The sequence below is a fragment of the Lasiosphaeria miniovina genome, assembly GCF_030549165.1.
Source record: "Lasiosphaeria miniovina strain SMH2392-1A chromosome Unknown B0T26scaffold_7, whole genome shotgun sequence".
In the NCBI taxonomy this organism is placed as follows: domain Eukaryota; kingdom Fungi; phylum Ascomycota; class Sordariomycetes; order Sordariales; family Lasiosphaeriaceae; genus Lasiosphaeria; species Lasiosphaeria miniovina.
Window position 1 is genome coordinate 3,931,958 of NW_026848226.1, and position 17,969 is coordinate 3,949,926.

General features: G+C 53.2%; 5 protein-coding genes across 5 annotated transcripts; 2 read left to right on the forward strand and 3 right to left on the reverse strand.

Moving 5' to 3' along the window:
- Nucleotides 1-1,966: 1,966 nt before the first annotated feature.
- B0T26DRAFT_729017 (uncharacterized protein) lies at nucleotides 1,967-2,353 on the forward strand. The gene has a single exon (XM_060442933.1). The coding sequence runs from the start codon at nucleotides 1,998-2,000 to the stop codon at nucleotides 2,286-2,288; it is 291 nt and encodes a 96-aa protein (XP_060292155.1). The 5' UTR covers nucleotides 1,967-1,997; the 3' UTR covers nucleotides 2,289-2,353.
- Nucleotides 2,354-2,618: 265 nt separating this feature from the next.
- Nucleotides 2,619-2,807, reverse strand: B0T26DRAFT_729018 (uncharacterized protein; the record flags this gene model as incomplete). Its single annotated transcript, XM_060442934.1, has 1 exon — nucleotides 2,619-2,807. A coding segment is annotated over one exon (189 nt), but the record flags the coding sequence as incomplete, so codon positions are not given.
- A 2,817-nt stretch (nucleotides 2,808-5,624) lies between these two features.
- On the forward strand, nucleotides 5,625-7,566 carry B0T26DRAFT_806684 (major facilitator superfamily domain-containing protein). Its single transcript, XM_060447195.1, has 5 exons — nucleotides 5,625-5,680; nucleotides 5,750-5,929; nucleotides 5,976-6,079; nucleotides 6,145-7,204; nucleotides 7,261-7,566. Exons 2-5 carry the CDS (start codon nucleotides 5,816-5,818, stop codon nucleotides 7,456-7,458), a joined length of 1,476 nt encoding a protein of 491 aa, XP_060292157.1. The 5' UTR covers nucleotides 5,625-5,680; nucleotides 5,750-5,815; the 3' UTR covers nucleotides 7,459-7,566.
- A 222-nt stretch (nucleotides 7,567-7,788) lies between these two features.
- Nucleotides 7,789-10,355, reverse strand: B0T26DRAFT_756460 (uncharacterized protein; the record flags this gene model as incomplete). Its single annotated transcript, XM_060446101.1, has 3 exons — nucleotides 7,789-7,857; nucleotides 7,944-10,203; nucleotides 10,279-10,355. 3 exons carry the CDS (start codon nucleotides 10,353-10,355, stop codon nucleotides 7,789-7,791), a joined length of 2,406 nt encoding a protein of 801 aa, XP_060292158.1.
- A 1,287-nt stretch (nucleotides 10,356-11,642) lies between these two features.
- On the reverse strand, nucleotides 11,643-12,630 carry B0T26DRAFT_680639 (uncharacterized protein; the record flags this gene model as incomplete). Its single annotated transcript, XM_060440516.1, has 5 exons — nucleotides 11,643-11,917; nucleotides 12,008-12,208; nucleotides 12,296-12,380; nucleotides 12,476-12,479; nucleotides 12,557-12,630. The coding sequence occupies 5 exons, from the start codon at nucleotides 12,628-12,630 to the stop codon at nucleotides 11,643-11,645; spliced, it is 639 nt and encodes a 212-aa protein (XP_060292159.1).
- Between the last annotated feature and the right edge of the window lie 5,339 nt (nucleotides 12,631-17,969).

A 17,969-nucleotide genomic window follows, 5' to 3' on the forward strand; every position in this document is an offset into this window, starting at 1 on the left:
GCGGCCATTGCAACTTGATTGCAAATCGACAAACAAATCGACACGGTGACGCAAAAGGGTTGGCGGCGCGCGGTGGAGCAGTGACCTGGGTTATACGCGCGATTCCAGCCGTGATCTCCAATCCAAGGCGGCGCAAGAGTCGCGCGGCCAAGTGATCTGATGTTCCAAGTTTGTTATGATTGGACAAATTCCGCTCCGCTCCGCGGGTAGCCCCACCCAGGATGTGCCACCCCCTTCTGCACTGGTTTATTTATTTTTGGGATACGCGTACGTTTGGGGCTTTTTGGCCCCACCATGCCGCGTTGCCGCCAACTGTCTCCGAAAATCCCATGTGCATGTTGGCTTGTTGACAGCTTGCTTGCAGCCTCGATTTTGGAGATGCGTAGATAGTTGGTTGCTCGAAAAGGCACAGCTTGGGCAAGCACAGGCGCCAACGCCGCCCTTACTCATTGGCCCAAAATTTGAGCTTACCGTTATGATTGTGTTGGATTTTCGAGGTCCTGACTAAGCCCGGAAATCGCCGGCAGTCTGACATGGAGGCGCATGCAGGGCAACCTTCTGGGCCTAGCCCAGAAAAGCCCTCTTTTTCAGGGTAAAATGGGGTCCCCACTGGGAGGTCCCCAGGACTTACCCCAAGACTTTACACACAATGAGACTGTTACATTGAACCGATTTTGGGCCTACTTTGAGGCCAGCTTTCCAACAGATTGGGCGCATTCTTTGCACTGTGGATCAAACCCTTCTGCTGTTGGGATTTTTGGGGTGTTCCGATTGGGGGGTTTTCATCCCAAAAGGGAAACCACGGAACCAACGCGGAACTTGGAAGGGTCGGAGGAACACTGAGATGAACTAAGCGATTAGATGCTGCCACCACCGACAATGGAGATGAAACTCGACAAACGTGGGCCACCTTTTAACCCTCCAACTTTCTGAGTACTAATTAACTTGTTCAAGTATACCTAGCCGATCTTGCTTGTAATTGTACCCAGTCTTGTACCTACTACCAAGACATGTTTTTGTTTTATAATTTATGTGCTTGCTTCCTCGGTAGTCCTCGCCGCCCACTTATAGAGCCCGGTGACCGGCCCCCGGTCATCCCGCAGCTGGCACCATGCCCTGGCTCCGCACGTCCGCCATCCGCCGCCTTGGAGTGCTTGGCCGTTGGTTGAAAACTCCCGCGGGAAATCCGGGAAATCCAAAGCAAGCTCTCTCCAGGACCATAATTAACATAGGACGGCACGGCATTTCGAAACACACCTGTGTGGACACCCTCTTCTCTCCATGTGGCCTCGCAGACTCGCATATTTAGTTACGCGGGTTAATTCTTGCTGATGTCAGGTCACGGTTTCAAAAATTGGCCCCGACCTACCGCTGTGCCCAGAGGGAGATGTCAGTGCCTCAGGCAGTCTTGTTTGTTGGAGCAACTGGCCAATGTGGAGCGCTCTGAATTGGGGCGCTGGCTTGACTCTTCCCAAAGGCTTCTTGTGCTCTGGACACAATGGATGTCTACGTCGGCTAATCCTTGCACCGGGTCATAGTTTCAAAAGTAGCCCCAACCTTCTGCTGTGCCCAGAGGCAAGTGCCTCAGCCTTGTATGCAGCAACTGGCGAGGGCGGAGGGAGCGTTCCAGATGGAGGCGCTGTCTCCCACAAGGCTCCTTGGCCTCTGACGTGAAGCCCGAGATCCAACACAATGCACCCACAAGGACCATCGTGCTTCTATATGACTAGGACGCTCTTCCCTCCCGAACGACAATATCTTTTGTAGAAGTATCATGCATCACAAGAGTACAGTCAGTCACAGATCCAAATTCCCAATTCCAAACTCCAAACCACCTTACCCAATATCCGTCTACCTCGTCACCCGAGCTCCTCGCCAATCAACACACAGCGCTCTCTCTCTTTGCAATCATGTCTGGACCCGCCAAAAGTGCTCTCGGGCTTCTCAGGACCCATGTAATGGCATCCCCTACCCGCATAAAGAAGTTGGTCACAGACATGGCCTCCGCCAGCGGAGTTCGTGCCGTGCCTGCCAGAACAACTACCAACGACGAAACTATCGGGTGCCGCTTAGACTTTGGCCCAAAGCTGGCAGGTGATAAGCGCCAGTACAATTTCCAGCTTAATAAGAACGCTAGAAACACTAGCGTGAAGAAGCTGGCTCAGAAGAACAGCCACAAGGTCTGGTCAGAAGCGGAAATTCAACAAAAGTCCGAGCCTACCGATTCCGAGTCGAAAACCATAGTCGAGGGCTTTTTCGACAAGCTGGAGTCTAACATGAAGACCTAATGTCGGGGCCGCACTCAGACTCTGGGGTAGGGCGAGAGGCGAGGGGCCGGAGGGGGGGCTTGCTGGCGAGCCCTCAGCCATAGTAAAACACACGCAGTGGAATTGATGGCCTGACGTGTTACTCTCTCTTTGTGATCCACATCACTTTCCGATCATTATATAGACTCGCTTGCTATAGAAATATAAACCAAATCCCGGGGCATCAGTCGCGATAGGGTTGCTCCTCGAGAAATGTGCTGCTGCTAACTAGGGAGGTGTAGGTAATCATTGACGTGAAAGATGCGAAATCCGTCATGGACAACTTTTTTTCCATCCCCCCCTTTTTTACACCACCACCACTCCATCCTTCGCAGCGCGAATCACTAAGCCCGCCGCCACCTCGGCGATCCCGTACGCGGCCGTCTGCAGGTGCGCCGACAGCAGCACGGGAATCACGCTGCAGTCGACGACGCGGAGGTTCGCGGTCCCGTGCACCACGAGCGACGCGTCCACCACGCCGCCGTCCTTCTCCGGGAGCATGGCGCACGTGCCGACGGGTCGCGCAGGAAGTCGAGTTTCTTGCGGTCGACGACGCTGGTGCTGTTGCTGGCGGACGCTTCGGCCAGGCTGATGAGGGCCGCTTCCGAGGTGGTGTTGGTCCCCTTGGTGACGTGGCCTCAGTTGAGAAACGAGAAGGCCGTCGTCGTGTAGTCGTACCACGAGCGGTTCCCGGCCAGTCACTGGCGCATCTGCTCGGTGGCGAAGGCGCCATTGCTGTCGAAGACCATGGGGTCGAAGGAGCTGATGCTGGGCTTGACGCGGTACACGTTGGACGTACGGATGTGGTCTTGGTAGTTCTCGCCGACGCCGGCGAGGGATACGAAAGGTGTCACGCCCGCGGCGCCGAGCACCGCGGGCTGGCCGATGCCCGACGTCTCGAGCAGCCCCGGGCTATGCACAGCTCCCGCCGACAGGATCACTTCGCGGCGTGCGAGGATCGTGGTGCCGTCTTCCAGAACCACGCCCGTCGCGCGCAGTGGTTCGCTTCCGACGCGGTTCGCGAACTTGACCTTCGCTACGGGGCTGTTTGTCCGCACCTCGAGATTCGGGCCGGCGAGAGGCAGGTAGCTGTTAGCGCTGTTGGATCGGGTCTAGTGAGTCGTGTCGATGTTGGTGGGCTGGTACATGACGCCGATGGGGTTGCCCCCCAGCGACCCCTCGTCGTTGCCGGGAACGCCGAGCTTCTTCAGCGTCGGCTTACCAACATCTCTTCATAAGGGCTCAACTTCGTCGGCGATATATCAAGGAGTTTGGCTAATCGACAGCCAATGGTCTGTCGCCACTCCGCCCAGCCCATCCACACTTGCGGTGAAAATATGGAGCAGATACGTATCGAACCTAGCACAGCGTTTTGGATTCGTATCTTTTGTACCATTGTCGATACGTCCATTTTCTGCCGGCAGAAAATGTACAGCGAGTGGTCCAGTTCCGTCCCTGGGCCTGGTTTTGGTCTCGCCAAGTATGTACCAATTATGCCAGCAGAAAACTCGTTTATTGGGGCCAAATTTTGTTCCCGTAATCACTTTTGCAGCGCAAAAGAAAGGAACAGATATCGGGCCTAGATAGAACAAAAAGGGCAAGCTCCTATCGCACGGGTAATACAGTCATATCGGAATGCCACTCAAAGTATATGAGTGTAGTGAATGTGTATTGCTTGCTTGAAGAACCAAGAAAGAACTATCTAAGTGTAAGAAACCACCCTCGTAGCCACCATGGCCACCGCCACCAGGGCCACCCTCGCCACCATCGCCACCATCGCCACCGCTAACAGGGCCACGCACTATCGCCACTTGGCATGATGGCTTGAGATGGAGTTTCGTCCCTAATCCTATAGGGTATGTAGTAAACCCCGATTAATGTTGTGGCCTGAGTCTAAAAATCCTCGCCATCTCAATACACGTCTCTTGTCTCGTCAAATTACACATTTGTAGATCAATTATCGAGTTTCCTTCCAGAATTGCAAGTCGTTGACTTGCAATTCTGGCATCCTTTTGGGGGTTCTAGCGCAGCGGTAGTGGGTGCTGTGAGCTGGCGCCGTCACAGGCACAAATCGAAGCTATAAGAGGCCGAATTGGAATGCTTGAAGCCAAAGAAAAGGAGGAAAATTCCAAACCTGAATGAACGGTTCATGACTTCGGCTACCATACTACTGAGTGGCGAGGCCCTCGCAGAGTCTCAAGTTGAGGCTCAAAATGCGGCTCAAGCAGGGCCGCAAGAAGAAGATGTGGATGAAGAAGACGATGAGCATGACGCTGCAGATAACGACATTCCACCTGCAAGAATGGCCAGATTATGGCACGCAACCAGTGTGCCGGTACCATAAATAAATTAATCAATTAATTAGCTACATTTTGCTATGTTTCATTTGTAAATAGCTTCATAATTGGCTATGCTGCGGCTGTTCAAAGTTGTAGTGTTTTGGTGTAAAAAGTGATTGCCTAGCCTGGGTGATCGGGTCGGGGGGGGATGGTATGTGAACATATTAGCTACCAATTACTTGCCAACTCAGAAACTGGGTGTAGTTGCCTAATTACCCATTCGACCAGCCAGCCTCTTCTGCGCCTTTATGTCATCGCATTAGCAGGTCACTTCTTACCCACGTAGCAAGCTGTTGTCAGGTGGTTGATGGTGTTTGCTGCTGCTACTCACGCGTGCAACTGTTTCTGCTCTGTTTCAACCTGTCGCGGGTGCCACTCCGAGCCCCCCTACGTGTGATAAATATCTAGTACAATGGCTTTAACGAGCTACAAAGTTCCTTTTCTTCACCCAGGCAGCCGCTTCGAAGTTTTAGTCGACCCTTGATCTAACACAACACGGCATCAGGAACACATAAATTTGACCCCCTATTTACTGAGCTTTCTTTCGAAGGTACCGTAATTAGTTCCTCCAACCTAGAGAGCCGACATCCCCGGACTGATTCGAGGACTAGGATGGACGTTGCCAGATTTGATGCGAAGATCAACACGAGCATTTGCCAAAGTGACCTGTTTCACATTGGCATGCAGTGTCAATCCTTGCGCGCTTGACTTCTAGACGATAAGGAGACTGTGCAATTTGTTGGTCCCCATTTCCGGGCCGGGAATTGTCGTGAATTCAATCCAATGATTGGGAATCGAACTGCCTGCCCAAGATCCGTGCCACATCGTGTTGACATGTCGTGACAGGCCCCGGGCAGAGATATATCGGAATCGCCGTGCAGCGGTGGTGGACGACGGAAAGGTGGGGCCAATGAGAGAGTCAGAGATCTGTGGCGATCGGTTTCTAGCTCCACTGGATTAAGCCCGAAGCAGCGCTGATCTCCGCGACGTCATAGGGACCGTCTGGTCTTTTGCGGAGCGACGCAGAAAAAAAATGTAAATGTTAATCCCCAATAAGGTTTCTCTAGTGCCTAGAGTGGATCGCGGCTGCTAATTAATTCATAGCTGATCCAACGTCGCCCAGCTCGGGACGTGTCCCTCGTCTCGTGCCGCAAAGCTGGATCTAACAAAATGTCCAAACCGTCGCTCGCCGTGTCGCGCGGGGCACCCGAGGAGCGCAGGCTGGTGCACAAGATTGACTTCTTCATCCTTACCTTCTGCTGTCTGAGCTACTTTCTCAATTATGTAAGGTTCCCTTTTCGTCCCCGAGGGGCAAACTGACGTGTTTCAGCTCGACCGGTCCAACCTGTCCAATGCCTATGTGTCGGGGATGAAGGAGGACCTCGGTTTTGAGGGCGACCAGCTGAACCAGATCACCACGTGTTTTACCGTGGGGTGAGTTGAGCTGCCATCCAAGATATCGTTTGAGTATGTACTGAAATCCAATTCGAGAAATAAAGCTATGTCATCGGGCAGATCCCGTCCAACCTCAGCCTCAACTATGTCAAGCCGCGCTACTTCTTCCCGGCCATGATGGTCGTGTGGGCGTGCCTGACCATGCTCACGGCGTCGGCACACTCGCCCCAAGCCATCATGGCCATCCGCTTCTTCCAGGGCATCGCCGAGTCGAGCACCTTCGTCGGCACGCACTACATCCTGGGGTCATGGTACACGGAGCGCGAGCTGGGCAAGCGCAGCGGCATCTTCACGGCCTCGGGGCTTGCCGGCACCATGATCGGCGGCTTCATCCAGAGCGGCATCTACTCGAGCCTCAACAGCCGCCACGGCCTCGCCGGCTGGCGCTGGCTGTTCCTCGTCGACGGCCTCATCACCCTGCCCGTCGCCCTCTACGGCTTCCTGCTTTTCCCCGACACCCCCGCCACCACCGCCGCCTGCTACCTGACCCCGGCCGAGCGCGCCCTCGCCGTCTCGCGCCTGCCGCCCGCCGACCCAGCCCACGCCAACACCGCCGTCTTCTCGTGGGCCTTTGCCCGCTCCGTCCTCGCGTCTTGGGAGTGGTGGGGCTTCGTCGTGCTGTGGATCATCGCCGGCGAGACCGAGTCCTTCTCCTCCAACTCACTGTTAGCGCTCTACATGAAAAGCTCACCCACCACCAAATACTCCATCACACAGCTCAACAACTACCCGACGGGCGTCCCGGCCGTCGGCATCGTCTCGACCCTCTTCTGGGCCACTCTGACCGACGCCGCCCGCGGCAAGCGCTACCTGGTCGGCTACTTCATCGCGGCCACGGGCGTCGCCACCAGCGCCATGGTCCTCGCCGCGTCGCACTACCCCGGCACCGCCCGGTCAGAGACCACGGTCTTCGCCGCCTACTACTGGGCTGGAGTCGTCTACGCGTGCCAGGCCACCTTCTTCGCCTGGGCCAACGACACCATGCGCGCGCGCGAGCCCGCGTTCCGCGCCGTCGTGCTTGCTGGCATGAACCTTGGCAGCAACGCCGTCAACGCTTGGTGGAGCATCCTCTTCTACGGCGCGGCCATGGCGCCGTGGTTCACGGTGAGTGTCACCCTTTTTCAAGTCTGTCGCGCCAGCTAACGTGAGCTTTCCTGCAGCGCGGCATGTACGCCATGATCGCCGTGTCGGTGGCGCTCGGGGCGTGGACGGCCGGGCTGGTGTGGGTGTCGAGCAGGGCCGAGGCGAAGTCCGCTACTGCTAGCGGCGGCGATAGGCCGCTAGAGGAGAGGGAGAGCGATGCCGACGTCTCGTTCCGCGAAGCGCGCGGCCACAAGCGAGAGCAGTCGTCTGTTTGATTGGTGTTATTGGGCATTTGCAGGGAATAGAATAACTAAGGTAGGTAGATATAGACTTGGATTATTATATAAAAGCCGTGCGCCGTCATCGCGTCACTGCCAATCCCCGTCCGTTGAATATTGGAATGAGAGGGCGGGGCTGAGTCTGCAATGGAGACATGCCATGTTGATCAAACATTGGATGTGATTTAATGACAGACGAGAAGAAAGCTAGCGAACCCCGTCTCCCCCGTGCGAGTTAGGTTAAAAAATGTATGAATCAATATAATTTAGTCAAGTAAGATAATTCCACACTCTTTATCTCTTCACCATGTCGTAGACGCCGACTGATTATGTGCTCTGTCGAGGCGACTTGGTCGCGCCCCAAAAGGCCCACGGGTCGGGGGCCGGATCCTCTGTCTATGGACAGCGGCACATGGTTAGCGCGGTGTTCGGTAATACCAGGACAAGTTGATGAGAGCCGAGGGTCAGATGGGGGTCAGTACCTCTGGTTCAGGCTCCGGCTCCGGCTCCGGCTCCGGCAGTGCCTTCTTCGCCTTCTTCTTCTTGCCTTTCTTACTTACCGTCAAAGAAGCACAATCATCATCGGTATTCTTGTTGACGGCCGGATCCACTTCAGGCTTGGGCTCTAGCTCAACCTTGGACTCAGGATCGACTTTGTTCCACGTGGAAGACCATATGCTCATCTTTTTCGTCTTGTACTTATTCAAGGTGTCCCATATATCAACATCACCTTCCTTCTCGTCGGGAATTGGTTCAGCTTCTGGCAGTATCTCGGCCACCGCGTCAAGCTGCTCCAGGGCCGGCACCAGTTCTGAATCTGGCTCTGGTTCAGCCACAGTGCTCTTCTTTTTCTTTCCCTTCTTAGCTGGTGGTCGGCCCCATGAACCCCAGAGATCTTCGAAGTTCTCCTCGGCAACTGGCCGATCATACACTGTCTCCTCAACAACTAGCTCGGGTTTCGGAAGAGACGTGTCCTCCAACTGTTCGGGGTCTTTCACGTCCTGCATGCTCTCAGTCGATTTCTTTTTCTTGTCCTTCTTGTCCTTCTTGGACTTTTTGGCGGGGAGGCCCCAGGAGTCATCGTCTTTTTCCGGGACTGGTGCAGGCTCGGCCTCTGGGTCTTTTGCAGTTTCGAAGTCGAGTTGAGCCTTCTTCATCTTGCTTTTCTTTGACGTTATTGAGCCCCATTCATCCTCGACCTTCTCTGCGGCCGCCTCGTGTGAAATTGGCGGCTTTTCAGGCTCATGCTCAAGCTCGAGTGCAAGCTGGATCTGGGTCGATCTCGTCTCTAGGAGAGTGCCCCAGAAGTCGTCTTCGGGATCCTTAGATGGCCTTTCTTGAATATCCAGTTCGGCTTTGGGGGCCGGCTTTTCCTCAACCAATACCCGACTGAAGTCCCAGGCTCTTGTGTCGCCCTCTTTGTCGCTCTTCGGCCCGGCGAAATAGTCGAAATCAGCACTTTCGTTCTGCGGCTCAAGCACAGATGCTGCGGGCTCAAGGTCAGCCCAGGACATACTGGTAGGCTTCTTCTTCTTCTTGTCCTTCTTCGACTTTTTGGTGGGGATTGCCCATAGATCGTCTTCTTTGAGACCTGTGCGGTCGGGTACAGGCTCCGGCAATAGCTCAGCCGCTGGCTCTTCGGCATGTTCCGGCTCACACAAGAGCTCTTCAGAAGGCAGAAGGACAGGCTCAGGGATTGGTGTCACAATTGACTCGTCCACAAGCACCGTCTCTGGCGCGACCATAGGGTCAGCAGGCTTTGGCTCCCACACGTCAAAAAAGTCCTGGGTGCCTTGTGAATCCACAGGCGTGAGTTGAGGTTCATCGCAAGGAGTCTCCGGGTTGACTTGGTCTGAGACGGGTGCCGGTGCCAGTTCCGGCTCGACGGCAAGCGCCAATCTAGTCTGATCGAGGCGTTTCGCGGCAAATTCGGGCTGGATTTTATCGCTGACATTTTCGCCAGCACGAGACGCTAAGTCGGTCGACTTTTCCATCGGATGAAGGGCGTCGACAATGTACGGGCGCTTTTCAGCCTCGGCTGCCGGAGCCGGTGTGGGCTGGGCTGTTTCATCAAACGACACCCTCTTCCGAACCGTCTGTGTTGGCAAACCCACGACGGCTCTATCGGTCTGCACAAGCTGGGTTCCGTCTACCGTGGCCGTTTGCGTGGCTGGCAGGGAGTCGACCATGTCGTAGTAAACCTCGAGGACGCCTTTGAGAAGGAGCTTGGCAACGGACGTGCTGTCGCCAAAGTCGAGGGGAAACTTTGAGGCGAGCAACGACCTGGGGTTCTGGAACGCGGACTTGATGCACGACTTGATGTAGCCGGGAAGCCACGAGTCGTCGGCCACCGGAGCGGGATAGATTTCCTTGACGAGGTCGATGATAGTGAAAAGATCGAGTCCAGAGCCTAGGAGGTCGATTCGCTCCTTGGCCAGGCCCTCGAGGCCGCCAAGGTCGTACGCGTGGGCGGCATTGTAGACCTCGAAAGCCGTCTTGTATTGTGAGATGCGGACGTCGGGGCTATCCCAGCTCTGGTTCCATTCCAGGGACTGGTACTTGTTGGTGTAGAGATACTGCACGAGGACATGGCCAGCGCCGGTCGAGATATGCCCCAGATCGATGTACCTGGTTGAGGGGTCGCAGAGCAGGGCGAGCTTAGAGCTGCGGAAGACAAGGGCGCGGTGTGCAGTAAGGGTCGACGAGCGGAATTGCAAGGTGATAATGGGCGAACAAAAGGGGCTTTGGTAATCAGAAAGCAAACATTAGTTGTGCCCTGGGAATGATGGGAGAACTAGGAGAACTAAGAGTGTTTACGAAGCAGTGAAGGTGTTGTTGCTATTGGGCTCTGGTGCGCCAGGCTGGGAGGTGGGGGAAGCAGTGCCCTGTGCCATGGTGGTGTTACTGGTGTTTGCTGGTCTGTACTCGAGTGCTGGCGTGTCTGTGGGGGTTGGAATGGGATATCTGATACGCATCGCGTCTCGGATGTAGGACTAAGGAAATGGGATAGAAACAAAGTGAAAGCAGAACAAAATGTCCAGACTCTTCGGTGGAGGGATGCTGGGAAAGCAGTGAGTCGAGTTGGGCTGGAAGCCGGATGACGAAGGTCGGGTATTCCGTTTGCTCTTGACGACGTGAATGTGCTGCACGTCTGCCTGATGTCGGCCTCCGAATTGTGTGGCCAAGAGGGAGCTCGTCGGGATCGTGTCCATTCAGCTGCGGCCAATATTTGCGCATCCAAGAAATTCATGCACCAGCTCCCTGCGGCACCCGCGCCCGCACCCGGCTCGCTGCAGGCAGCAGGCAGGCCTAGTAAACTACCTAATCAACGCCCAGAAACACTGCCTCTTCGTCCGCAGGTCCCCAACCCCGCATCTTGCAAGGCTCCAAAGTGAGGCGGTAGAACAGAAACACAATGGTGGCAAGCAGAGCCAACCATCTGTAAATCCTCGGCTAAATGGTCCCTTTAGTTTAACACGTAAATTCTCTTGAGTTGTCGACTTTCCGCTCGAGACCCAACTAGCTATCACAAACTACTTCAACCGGAAGAACATAATCTAGCTCTAGTCGACCGCAATAGCTAGCCCATTCCAAGCCATTGTTAATGAGATCTCTTGCTGCTATTTGTGCCAAGTTAACGGGCCTAGGCCCTGTAAAGAGTTGTTGTAGTGGGCTCGGTATTGCACTGTGCGCTACAGAAGCTGGTTCCTCAATCATCTCTGCAAGCACAGCCTATTTTCCGATGGGTGGCACGCTAGCGCCACCCAATTAAAATGTCAGCGGCAGCACCTCGGACCTGAGCAATGAGCAACCTCGACCATCATGTTTCGTTTCAGGTCAATATAGGGGGTGAGGTTGACGATAGTCGCGATTCGTTCCCGGCTTTGACTATCCGGCAGTGGCTGCCGGGCCTGTGCTTTGTCGAGGGAGAGTCGAGGGAGAGTCGAGGGAAAGTCGAGAGAGCCCATTATCTTTCCTTGGCCGGGATACCGTGGCAATATTGTGCCGCAGCCCGTAGGTTTTTCCCCACTATAAAGTCGGGTGAGAGTGACCTCCAAAACTGTCGGATTACCTTCACAAGTACATATCAATCAAGTAGGTGCATGGATCGGCGTGAGGTGCTCTCAATGTCTCCAGTCTGCGAAATTAGTAGCCACTAGACAGAAACATAGGTCCCGAACTTATGACGATTTGTGCGTATCGTCTTCCTGTACGCTCTCATGGCCTGGCTTTGCCTCCACCTCCGACCTTCTCTTTTCCTCACCGAACATGCGGTGATAAGTTGAGGTAACCATTTTATAAGCATTCTTGATGCCACACCACACCTCCTTCACCCGGTCTATGAGTTGTGCGTAGTAGATCTCTTTCGTAGAATCAACCATGCCGCGCTGGAGTTCACTGAGAACGTCATCATAGACTTTTCTCTCCAGATCCAGTATCGCTCGCTTGGCAGAACCTGTTATCGCCTTGAGTGAGCGTCCACCAGCGACACAAGACAGACAAGGAAGAGGGTACAGCAACGCGCACGGAACGGGGTACTCCGTACCACAGGTGCTTTGAAACTCTAGGCTATTGAGCACCACAGATTGCCACGCTGTACCATGCCCGGATCGGTCCCATACTTCCTCAATCAAGTCTACCCCTTCGTCGAGGAGCTTCAACCCCTCCCAAAGTGCCATGTCGAGGTAACGAGCACCATTTGCGAGCCGGAGCGTCCTGACAGCAAAAGATGATCGTTGCAGCCGCGCTGTCTCGAACAAGGTGCAGCGAGCAGGATCGCAGTTCTTTCTGACGGCTAATGTGGCGTCTGCGATCGTCAGCCTGACGTACATACGTTCAGAAATGTCCCTCAGGATCCCATATCTGCGTTTGTAAGTCGAGAGTTCTGGCTGGCTGCCGAGGAAGCCTCGCGCCGGAATCTGTACGTCATCGAGAAGAGATTCGTCGGCAGGCGGCCAGGCGCCCGAGGATTGTCAAATCTGGAAAACGCCAAAGATCTCTGGGATTTTCATACTGTTCTGTTCAAGATCACCGGTACGAGTTAGTGCTACCCATGTCAAGTCCAATGGCATTTGGGAAGAAGTGACAAATTTACGTGTCGCTTGGGGAAAGGAGGGAGAGAGGCAAAGAGGGGAAGAGGCAAAGAGGGGGTGTGGCTGAGCCAGGCATTATATATGTACCTAGGTAATGAGGCCCGCATCAGACAACAAACTAACTATACGGTTTCCAAAGGCTCTAGCTAGTAGATCCGCCACGGTGTCATCGGATTTTCGATCTCGTCTACGTACACAGACAGAAGGACGACACGTACACGGGGTATCAAGGTCAATGTTTCATCGACGAGGAGAGACCGGAAGGAGTCCATACTGGAGCCTAGCATCTTATGAGACTCGCCAAGAGTTAGAAGGCAAAAGCTCTTAGGGCAATGGCACTCTTGTACCGTGACGTAATTCTCATTTCCATTTGCATTCTTGGGGGTTTAGGGCTTCTTACAGTTCTCTGCATTGCCACATAGCAGCTTTTTAGAAGCCGACGCAGTGTAGGTGCGAAAACTGCAATAGCGTGTCTTTTAATCTGGATCCCTGTAATATTGCTACTATTTTTGGTTTCAGATATTCTGATGAAGTTTACTCTCTCATGAGAAGGACCCGACGTAAGCTGATGTTTATATAGATATTTACTGTAATTCTTTCATGAATACGAAGGAAACTCGATAATTGATCTACAAATGTGTAATTTGACGAGACAAGAGACGTGTATTGAGATGGCGAGGATTTTTAGACTCAGGCCACAACATTAATCGGGGTTTACTACATACCCTATAGGATTAGGGACGAAACCCCATCTCAAGCCATCATGCCAGCAACCGCGACGCCCGCAAGACCAACAAGACCAGCCACAATACCCTACGTCGCGCGCGGCACACCACCAGCAGTGGAGGACGACGAGCTTGACGCCTGCTGCGTGGTCTTGCTCGATGAGGCTGCTGTCTGGACGGGAGTTGGCGACGAAGCTGCGTTGGATGTTGGCGAGCTAGAAGACAAGAGCTCAGCACCCGCGGTAACGGTGACGGGAGTTAGCCGGTCTATGATGCTCGTGTACGTGGAGAGGAATGTCGTGGACATTGTGTTCTCGGTGAAGGTGTTGGTGCAGATGCCAATTTGGTCGCTGAGCGTGCAATCAAATCTATTGATACTATATTTATTTAAATCTAGTTAGCCGGCGAAGATCTGATAATTATGGTTGAGAGTTCTAACATGGTAGTTGAGGCCTTATCGACGATAGTATACACGGCTGACAGTGTCGCAGGGCCTTGCTGAACAGTCACGCTTTTGACGTTTGAACATATATTAGGCGGTATTGGTGTCTGACTGTTGTCATACACTGAGCCGAGTACGAAGTTGCCTCGGGCTTAGCGGTGATGACGGAGCCGAATAAACCCACGCCGTCGATGGGGTCGAGGAACAAGGATACGACGGCTGTAGTGCTTTGAGCGCCCACACTGTTGATGAGGCCTGCCGCGAAGCAGAGTGCAAAATGAGAAAGCATTGGAAATGTGAGAGAGGGGCAAAAAGGTTTAGCTAGAATGTCGTACTCCGATTGTTGTTCTGTAATTACCGTCGGCAGTTGCACGGCAACCGGTTTCGTAAGATGCTCATACGACCACTGCCTAGTGAACCGACCTGCCCACTATTTGTACGAAGTTGTCGACTGATTGACTAACGAATTAGTAGTCGATTGTGTCTCCGCTCAAAGTGGCGGTTGTTGGCGGTTCTTAGTGTGCCGAATGAGGAGGAGATAAAGTTAAAGTAGGACGTCTATCAGTGGTTGGCGTTGAAGCTTTATACATACCCTACTTTGCCACACTCCTACCTAGCTCCAAGCTACTTATTGTCATTAGGCTACTTATAAGAAAGGTAGAAATATAAGATTGAAATGTAAGAGAAGGCAGGTACGCCGGATCAAGGTGGTCACAATGCAGGTAAGAAGGTGGGCGAGCAATGAGCAGTATTGGTGTAAGACTTCAACCTGGCCCTCGCAAAGGAAGGTGGGCGAGGGCCACTGTTTATATACGTGCTCAGGGGCTCAGGCCCGGGGCGCCATGGCGTGGCGTAGTGGCTTGTGCCAACTGGCAGTGTTTTGGCCAGTTGGTAACAGGTGGTGAGCGCGCACCCTGTGCGTGCGGCTGGTGTTTGGGGTGTCCTTTCCTTACATGAAGGTTCCGGATCGTATTCTGTACTACTATACCACTTTTGTTTCTACTTAGATAACTAACCGTCTAGAGAGATGTAAATGTGTTAAGCAAGGTGATTTAGCAAGCGTAGTCCAACCGAATGCACTAGCTAAGGCGCTGTACCTAGTTTTAGTTTGATTCGCCAGTATAAACATTACTAAATATTGTGTTCGCAGGGCTTTGAGAATGTGATTATAAGACTACTCCCATTTCACTTCATCCTGAACGCGTGCCTCTGGACCCTCAGGCATTGTGTAAGCAGCTCGCAGCTACGTGGCATGCAGGCCGCGGGGAGCGGTAAATATCAACATTTGTCGAGGCCATTATTTTAGGACATCTCGCATAATCCTAGTAATTAGCTGTAACGTGTGTGATAAGCGAGATGAACAGACAAGCGAGTTGAACACTTTTGACGCGACGCGCCTCCTCTCTACAAAACACCAAATTCCTCAACAAACTCAAATGTCTCTTCCTTCATACGAAGCTAGGGTGAATTTGGCCCTCAGGGCTATTCAAAACGACCCAAAACTCAGTATTCGAGCTGCAGCAACAACATATCAAGTCATGGTAAATACTATACGTAACCGACGCGACGGCAAACCTGCACGACGTGATACTCCAGCCAATTCGCGTAAGCTTACGGATTTGGAAGAGAAAACGATTGTTCAGTACATCATTGAGCTATGTGCGCGCGCATTTCATCCCCGGCTTTCGTACGTAGAAGATATGGCCAATCGATTGCTACGCGAACGCGACGCGCCCTCTGTCGGTACACGCTGGGCTCACAACTTCGTCAAGCGCCAGCCAGAACTTCGGACGCGTTTTACGCGTAAATACGACTACCAGAGGGCCAAATGCGAAGATCCAAAAGTTATTCGCGAGTGGTTTGCGCTTGTGCACAACACGAAGGCCAAGTACGGTATCCTTGACGAAGATTTGTACAATTTCGACGAGACCGGCTTTATGATGGGCATTATCATCCCCGCTATGGTAGTTACTACCTCTGATGGCCGTGGTAGGGCTAAGCAAGCCCAGCCTGGTAATCGAGAGTGGGCTACAGTCATCCAAGGAGTGAATGCTCTAGGCTGGACTATCCCACCATTCATTATCTTAGCTGGGCAATATCACCTTGCTAACTGGTATCAAGAGTGCAACCTTCCGGGTACCTGGCGTATCGCAACAACCGACAATGGCTGGACTACTAATGAGAAAGGCATGGATTGGATTCGGCACTTCGATTTCCACACAGCATCTCGTACGAAGGGAATATACCGACTGTTAATTCTCGACGGCCACGATAGCCACCACTCCGAAGAATTCGAGACTTACTGCCGGGAGCACAACATCATCACACTCTGTATGCCTCCGCACTCTTCACACCTACTTCAGCCATTGGATGTTGGTTGCTTTGGGCCGTTGAAGAAGGCGTACGGCTGTCAGATTGAGCAGCTGATGCGGATGAACATCACACATATTAGCAAGCTGGAGTTTCTTTGTGGGTTTAGAGAGGCGTTTTTTGCTTCGGTTACGGAAAGGAATATCCAGGGGGGGTTTGCTGGAGCCGGCCTTGTGCCGTACGATCCAGAGAGGGTGATATCCAAGCTAGATGTGCGTATTCGGACTCCAACACCCCCAGCTACAAGCCTAACTACATCGCTACCTTGGGTCTCCCAAACGCCACAAAACCCGAGAGAGGCTGCCTCACAGTCAGCGTTCATCAAAACTCGAATTTCCAACCATCAGGGCAGCTCTCCAACACCAATGCTGACTGCTGTGGATCGATTAGCTAAAGGTACGATGGCTATGATGCACGAGGTGGCTCTTTTGCGTACAGAGGTCTCAGCACTTCGGAAGGCCAATGAGGGGCTTAGTAAGCGACGGAGAGCCAAGAAAACACGTGTTCGGCTTAGAGGATCACTTACTATACAAGAGGCACAGGATCTACTAGATCAGAAGGCTGTGGGTGGGCAGTTAGTCCAGGAAACACGACAAAATGGTGGTGGTGCAGGGGGGTCTCGTACGAAGATTCGATGCTGTGGCGTATGCGGCAAGCCTGGCCATAATGCACGTACGTGCAAGGAGGCTGCAGAATCGTCTGATTCATCTGTTTCCGATTCAGTTATTGTTATTTCCTAGTGTTGTGGTTGTGTAATTGAGGGTAGTTGTGGTGAGGTTGTGGAAATTGTTCAACTCGCTTGTCTGTTCATCTCGCTTATCACACACGTTAAGGAAAGGCAGGTACGCCGGATGAAGGTGGTCACAATGGAGGCAACAAGAAGGGCGAGCAATGACTGGCAATGATGTAAGACTTCAACCTGGCCCTCGCAAAGGAAGGTGGGCGAGGGCCGTTGCTTATATAGGAGCTGGCAGCACGCTCTCTCTGGGAGAACGGTGTGACGAACCTGGTTCGTACTGGACCAGCTGCAGAAGGCAGGCGCCTCAGGCAAGACTGGGGGCCCCGCTTGTCGAGAGCCAATCAGACGGTGCCCGGTGCCAAGAGGGCTCTTGGCACCAGGCAAACGGAAGGACGGCCAATCAGGGGTGGCCTGGTGCCAAGAAGGGTCTTGGCACCAGGCAAATGGCCCGGCACGCTAGCAGTGCCCGGCGCCAGGCAGCTCCTTCCTGTCGGGCAAGTAAGAGCGCAGCTCTTACTGGCCCGCCATAATTAAATAAATACGATGACCGTACCCACGGTCTTAGATAGTTCTTGCTTGTTTCTTCAAGCAAGCAATACACATTCACTGCACTCATACACTTTGAGTGGCATTCCGATTTGACTGTATTACCCGTGCGATAGGAGCTTGCCCTCTGTTCTATCTTCATAATTACCAACCCCAGCATCCTGTGGAGCCCGTGCTCCCTTACAGACAGACGACCCTAACAGCCGAGTGGTTTGTAATATAGAGGTTTGCAGATGTATAGTTTGTGCGCGACGTGATTTCAGACCGATTTAATCAATGGACGAGAAGGGAGATGGCTGAGCACTGAGTAGGTGCAGCGTTTCGCACCGCCCTGCTTTAGGGTTTCGTGGGTTTCCTCACTGTAACCTGAGTATAGGCTGAGGCTATGTGTATGATTTGGGACTGCCTATTTATGGCGGGCTATAGGCCGTGTAAGAGTGGTGCTGAGAGGGCTGAGAGGGCTGAGAGGTGGGCGTGAGCTGACTGTTACGGTTAATAGGATTATATAAGACAATGCCAATAAGATACCGTATTTACTTGGTGTAAAACTAAGCTAGAGAAGAAAAAGAAAGAAGGATCGCAGGAGCTGCGAT